General features: G+C 47.6%; 2 protein-coding genes across 2 annotated transcripts; both read right to left on the bottom strand.

Annotated features, from left to right (window-relative positions):
- Positions 1–312: 312 nt before the first annotated feature.
- LOC109740996 (dehydrin DHN2) lies at positions 313–1,158 on the bottom strand. The gene is made up of 2 exons (XM_020300071.3): positions 854–1,158; positions 313–756 (listed from the first exon to the last, which is right to left on the bottom strand). Exons 1-2 carry the CDS (start codon positions 1,058–1,060, stop codon positions 532–534), a joined length of 432 nt encoding a protein of 143 aa, XP_020155660.1. The 5' UTR covers positions 1,061–1,158; the 3' UTR covers positions 313–531.
- A 3,811-nt stretch (positions 1,159–4,969) lies between these two features.
- On the bottom strand, positions 4,970–5,490 carry LOC109740999 (dehydrin DHN2). Its single transcript, XM_020300074.4, has one exon. It carries the CDS (start codon positions 5,382–5,384, stop codon positions 5,124–5,126), a length of 261 nt encoding a protein of 86 aa, XP_020155663.1. The 5' UTR covers positions 5,385–5,490; the 3' UTR covers positions 4,970–5,123.
- Between the last annotated feature and the right edge of the window lie 212 nt (positions 5,491–5,702).

The following is a 5,702-nucleotide window of genomic DNA, read 5'->3' as shown; positions in this document are numbered from 1 at the left end:
TTATGGGGTTTTAGACGACTTCCAGACTGTTTAATATAATAACTTTTGTGGCTCTGGCGAGCAGGAAGGGGCGATGACAGCGGCGTGCCTTCGTCTCGCTTCAGTACTGGTTTTCGTTATTAAATGGTCAAAAGACTTCAGTACTTGTTTTCGTCGCTACGTGGTCTGAAGATGAAGTTTTCTCAAAAAGAAAAATAATTTAAATTTGTCAACTAAAAATAGATCAGTTTAAATTTTACCAACGGACCAAAACCGCATTCGACCGATTGAAGTTTACATTGGCCTTTGCATCGATTGGGACTACAAAACACAAATATAAACGAGCGCTTTATTACGATGGGGTTTTAGCACTTCAGTACAAATACATGTACACGGGGTCCACAAATACGTCACACACACAACATATATACTCCGGCACCTCGATCGGCGCCCATTATTTATCCGTACGAACGCATGCAGAAGTACGCATGATACCGAGCTTTGACCGAACACAGACACAGCACAGGGCGATCGCTAGCTGCCTAGCTTAACTTAGTGCTGTCCGCCGGGAAGCTTCTCCTTGATCTTGTCCATGACGCCCTTCTTCTCGCCGGTGGCCTCCGCGCCGTGGGTGCCGGTGCCGGTGCCGGCGTACTCGCCGGCCGCCGGCGTGTGCTGCTGCCCGGTGGCGTCCTTGTGGGCTCCGCCGGGGAGCTTCTCCTTGATCTTCTCCTTCATCCCCTTCTTCCTCCTCCCGCCAACGCCGTCGTCCTCAGACTACACATTTTAACACAACAAGAAGCACAACGAGTTAAGATGACCGATCGAGTGAGTCTGTGTATATAGCGGCAGGCAGGTCTGTCCTTGAACTCACCGAGCTGGAGCTGGAGCTGCCGGAGCGGCGCAGGACACCGTCGGTCTTGTGGTCGTCCCTGGTCGGCTGGAGCTGCCCGGTGCCCGCGGCGGCTGCGGCGCCGTGCGTCCCCGTGGGGCCGTCGGTGGCGCCGCCGTGCCCGGCCACGGGCTGGCCGTACTCCTCCACCTTGTCGGTGGCGTGGCCGGTCTGCCCCTGGTACTCCATTGTCGCGCCTTACGTGCACCGGTCGATCTACAGGTGATGTGTGATGTGTATGGTTGTGCAAGTATTGAACTGCTGCGAGTTGCGATGCAAACAGGTGCGACTACAGGTGGTTATTTATAGGTGTCAGAATGGTACAGGTGTTCGATTTCGAGAAGCACATTGACACCAGTACAAGTGCGTGGAGTGGTCATCCCGCGAATAAACAAAGCCACATGGCCTCGTCGGCGGCGGCACGTAGGGGTTCGCACTCTCTCGAAGGGCATGACTCATCTCCATTGGACGCATTCATATGCATGAATAGTAGCAGTACACGTTAGCGACAGCGTGGGTGGTACGTGGAAAATCTGTCTTTTATCGGAGCGCCTATTATCCAGTTAGCTGAAAATATTTTTTAGTCAATTACACCGGTGGTGCTTGAACTTGACGCAAACGATCATTTTGATGCTAGAACTTGCGGCATACATTGAACTGGTGTAACAACTTGGCTCGGACGTGCAAATACGGTGCAAACCTCCGCTGTGTACGCCCAAGCCGCTGATTAGGCGCGCCAACATGCCATGGGTCCTGTCGTCAGTGACCCGAAGGTAGACAGGAGGGCGTGTGGCTAGTTTTTTTGGTAAACCCCTTGAATTATTATTTTTCCCACAAAAAGGCCCCGTCGACGTTGGAAAATGGCATTTCATTTTTTCCGACTCTATGGCTAGTGGGCCCAGTGTGTACATACTGAGAGTTAATAACAAGAAAAAAAGAAGGCCTCCACGTCTTGAACGCGCGACACTTGCCCATGTCACAGTCTGGCTGCTACACCATTCAGTCTTCATAAATTCAGATAATTTTTTGTATTCATCAATTTGAATATTAAATATAAGCAGCACATGTGTATTTTTCTATTAAGTAAACATTTTAAATGTCCGTATTTAATAAACAATTTTATATAATAGATGTGTGCATGTTTGGATGTTTTTATCTACTAATAATTGTTTGTATGTATAATATTTATAAAAAAATATTTGAACATTATTTTAATTACTTACTTTCACAAATATTTCAAAAAGAACTAGCACATGCAAATGGGCTGCATTATCTACAGCCAATTTAAGCCCCACATGTCTTATACTCCCTCCGTCCGGAAATACTTGTCATCAAAATGAATAAAAGGAGATGTATCAAGACGTTTTTTAGTTTTAGATACATCCTTTTTTGTCCATTTTGATGACAAGTATTTCCGGATGGAGGGAGTACTATATTAACGGCTGTTATTGTTGTTAGACATCCGAATGTAATTGGTGCAGTGGCTATGAGCGCGAGCGCCCTAACAGTAGGTCGCGTGTTGAATTCTCAAAAAAAATGGTCACGTGTTGGAGTGTAGGAGTCTAAAATTTTCCCTTTTAATTCCCGCCAAATTTTTTCCCTTTTAATTTCACGTCGAGACTCACCTGTCATACAACAAACAAAATAAAATACCATCTACTGCGTGGACAGGGTCTTTTATTGTGAGAAATAAAAAATGTCGAGTTTTTTTGCAAAAAAAAACAGGCCACACACTTCTAGTCTTTGACAAAGGGCCCCACGCCACGCGGTCGGCCAAGTCAGCGTTGATTTCGTATCCGAGTACAGTTAGCACTGTATTTGCACACCCGAGCCTAGTTATTGCACCAGTTTAATGTATGCCACAAGTTCTAGCATCAAAGTGACCGTTTACGCCATGTTCAAGCACCACCGGTGTAATTGATTCTATTTTTTTGCGTAGGTCCTTATTTGGACCGCTGGATCTTCTTTCAACGGCTAGAAAACGATCAGTGTACATCTCCTTCCTCCTTCCTCCGTGCGCAGCCGCGACCATCCCTCTGAGACCCCCCCCCCCCCCCCCGCCGCGATCCCACACTCCCCGACCGCACTCGTCGAGTTTCGGACTTGCTCCCACCAGTTGTCGTTGGCTCCCGCTCGTTCATGGTTAAGCCTCGTCGTGGACGACGCTCGTCGATGTCGCTCCTCACGTTGGCCCCGCCTTCGACCTCGCGCGAAGCAGAAAAGTGATCGGCGCTAGAAAAAAAATTCAGGTACCTCGGATTGAGCAAACATGGTTTTCTTCCTCCTCAACCGGTACAGGCAGAATTCAATCTTGTGTTTTTCGTCTCGCGTTTTGAGAACCTGACAAAAAAAAGGCCCTAACTCTATGAACATATTGTCTACAAAGTTAGATCACCATCTTTTGGCTATACATTCAATCTCCCAACAAACCAATAGTTATATCCTAGCTTTTGGCTTATGTTTCCAGCGTAGCTACATATCATACATTATTTGTGTCATTTTAAGCATAGTGATCTGCAACGGTGGAGGTTCAGCTCAAATCATGGGGGAGGGGGGGGGGGCATGGATTGGAGGGGGGCAAACACAGTTGCTTTAGGTTGATTTTTACATTATCAGTGAAAAATAGGCCTAATTCTAAGGGATATCTACATGTTCTATCAGGGAGGGGGGGGGGGGATGCCCCAGGTTAGCCCCTATGAAGCTCTGCCACTAGTGACCTACGCCTTATCATGCACACTGTACAAGTGCAACCAAGTGGTGCTGAAGCGGAAATCGACCCTCCAAATCGTCTCCAAAACTAGAGTGAGAAAGGAAAAGGTTGAAAGAAATGTGGAAATAGAGATGCTAAATTCATCATAGACTATGAACTCTTGAGGACATAATTGGTGCCACAAAACCATCTCCATCTCCTTCATCGACTCTATCCCCATGCAATCTTTGTAGATTGAAGCTCATAACTCGTTATCAATGTTGTCTCTATACTGTTGGTTGGCACATTCTGATTTATTGATGGATTATTTGTATTTTAAAGAGAATTTAGATAGGTATGTTTTTAAACGGCTAAGCTAGTGCCGCCAACATTCCGAATACAAGATATATTATCGGGGACAGTCAATGCATTTACATATATTCTTCAATTAAAGAACGATGCATTTACTCAACTTAGTATTTATCTTGATAAATGTATTGCACTATTGCTTGTACATCCAGACATGAAACCGAAAAGCAAATGAGTTGGCGCGGAAAGCATCCGGCAGCCATTCTGCACAGGAGAGGGGGGAGAGGCTGTCACATACAAGATTTCGATCAACATGCTTGACGTTTACAATGATCAAATCAAAGACATGCTTGCAACGTCTCCTTCATCTAAGAACTACATTAATTTCTTTTGGTCATTTATATGTTTGCAATATTTATCAACTTGTGAAAATGTGTATATGTGTGGATTCAGGTTTGAGACACACCTTCACGTGCCCTCCAAGGCTCCAACGGTGCAAAACGCACCACATGTGCGAGGATAAGGCTGGAATGACATTATTCTAGCTCTGGGACATCGCCCCTGCCTTGCCGGCCCAGACCAGGACATCGAGTGTCGCCGCTACCGTAGCCATGGTCAATGCGCCCGCGACTCAGCAACCCTAACTACAAGGAAGAATCCCGATCTACTACTGCAACCGGATCCGCAACACCGCCTCTCCCGGACATTGTCAAGGCCGACGAAGGAGAGGGAAGGTCAGCGATGCGATGGGAGGATTGTCCGATGGGCGATGGCTTGGATGCTGCATTTCGGGTTATGCCTCCAACAGTGTCTTGTGTTTCCATTTCTACGGAGAAAAAATAACTATGAATATTAATATATTTTGTTGTTGTTATAAGTTCAAGTCTGATGAAAATAATATTCTGTAACTAACCATGCATTTCATTGGGAGGTCAACCCAGTTTCTGTGTAGGATTTTATTTACCAGCTCTGCGCATGACTCGTCTTTTTCTTCTTTTTGAGAGTAAGGACACATAGTCGAAGCTCGAAGCAGTGGGAAAAAGCACAAAAACATGAAAAATCAACCCTGTACGCGAATGGAAATATATTTTCCGTTCAAATTCTTACCAAACGCAAGTATTTTTATTTCGAGGGAAGACAAGTACATGCATACATATACGGCTCGTTATTTTATTTGTAGCAGCGTGGCTGAGCTTTCTACACGTAGTGCGAGAGGCTGTGGTACATGTAGCTCAGCGACTCGACGGTCGACGCTCACTGCTGCCCGCCGGCGCCGGGAAGCTTCTCCTTGATATTGTCCACGACGCCCTTCTTCTCGCCGGCGGCGGCCGCGCCGCCGGCAGGAGCGCCGCCGTGGTTTCCTGTGGGCCCGCTGGAACGGCCCAGACCGCCGTCGGTCTTGCGGTCGTCCCTCGTCGCCTGGAGCTGCTGCACGCCCCCGGCAGGAGCACCGCCGTGGTTCCCCGTGGGGCCGGTGGCGCCGCCGTGCCCGGTCGCCTTGTCGGTCGCGTCCATTATCCTTGATTTTCACACACTGTACTCTGATCGATCTGCTACAAGATGAACTGGTGGTGTACTCTTGTAGAGTATTATTGCTGAGTTGCTGCGAATTGGTATGCAAGTTGGACGGTTTATTTATAGCGATGGTGTTCATATGGTCCTGTACCGACGCTATGCGGAGGTGTTGCGTGCACGTATGGGCGTCACTGTGCTGGAGGGATCATGCACCCGCCAATAAACAAAGCCGGGAAGAATGCATGGTGCGCATGCATGCCACACGGCCTCGTCCGCGGCGCCGCGTACGCCTCCGGACTCTCTAGAAGCACATGACTC

The sequence above is a fragment of the Aegilops tauschii genome, chromosome 5, assembly GCF_002575655.3.
Source record: "Aegilops tauschii subsp. strangulata cultivar AL8/78 chromosome 5, Aet v6.0, whole genome shotgun sequence".
Classification (NCBI taxonomy): domain Eukaryota; kingdom Viridiplantae; phylum Streptophyta; class Magnoliopsida; order Poales; family Poaceae; genus Aegilops; species Aegilops tauschii.
Note: the sequence above shows the minus strand (reverse complement) of the source record. Positions and strands in the feature narration are given on the sequence as shown.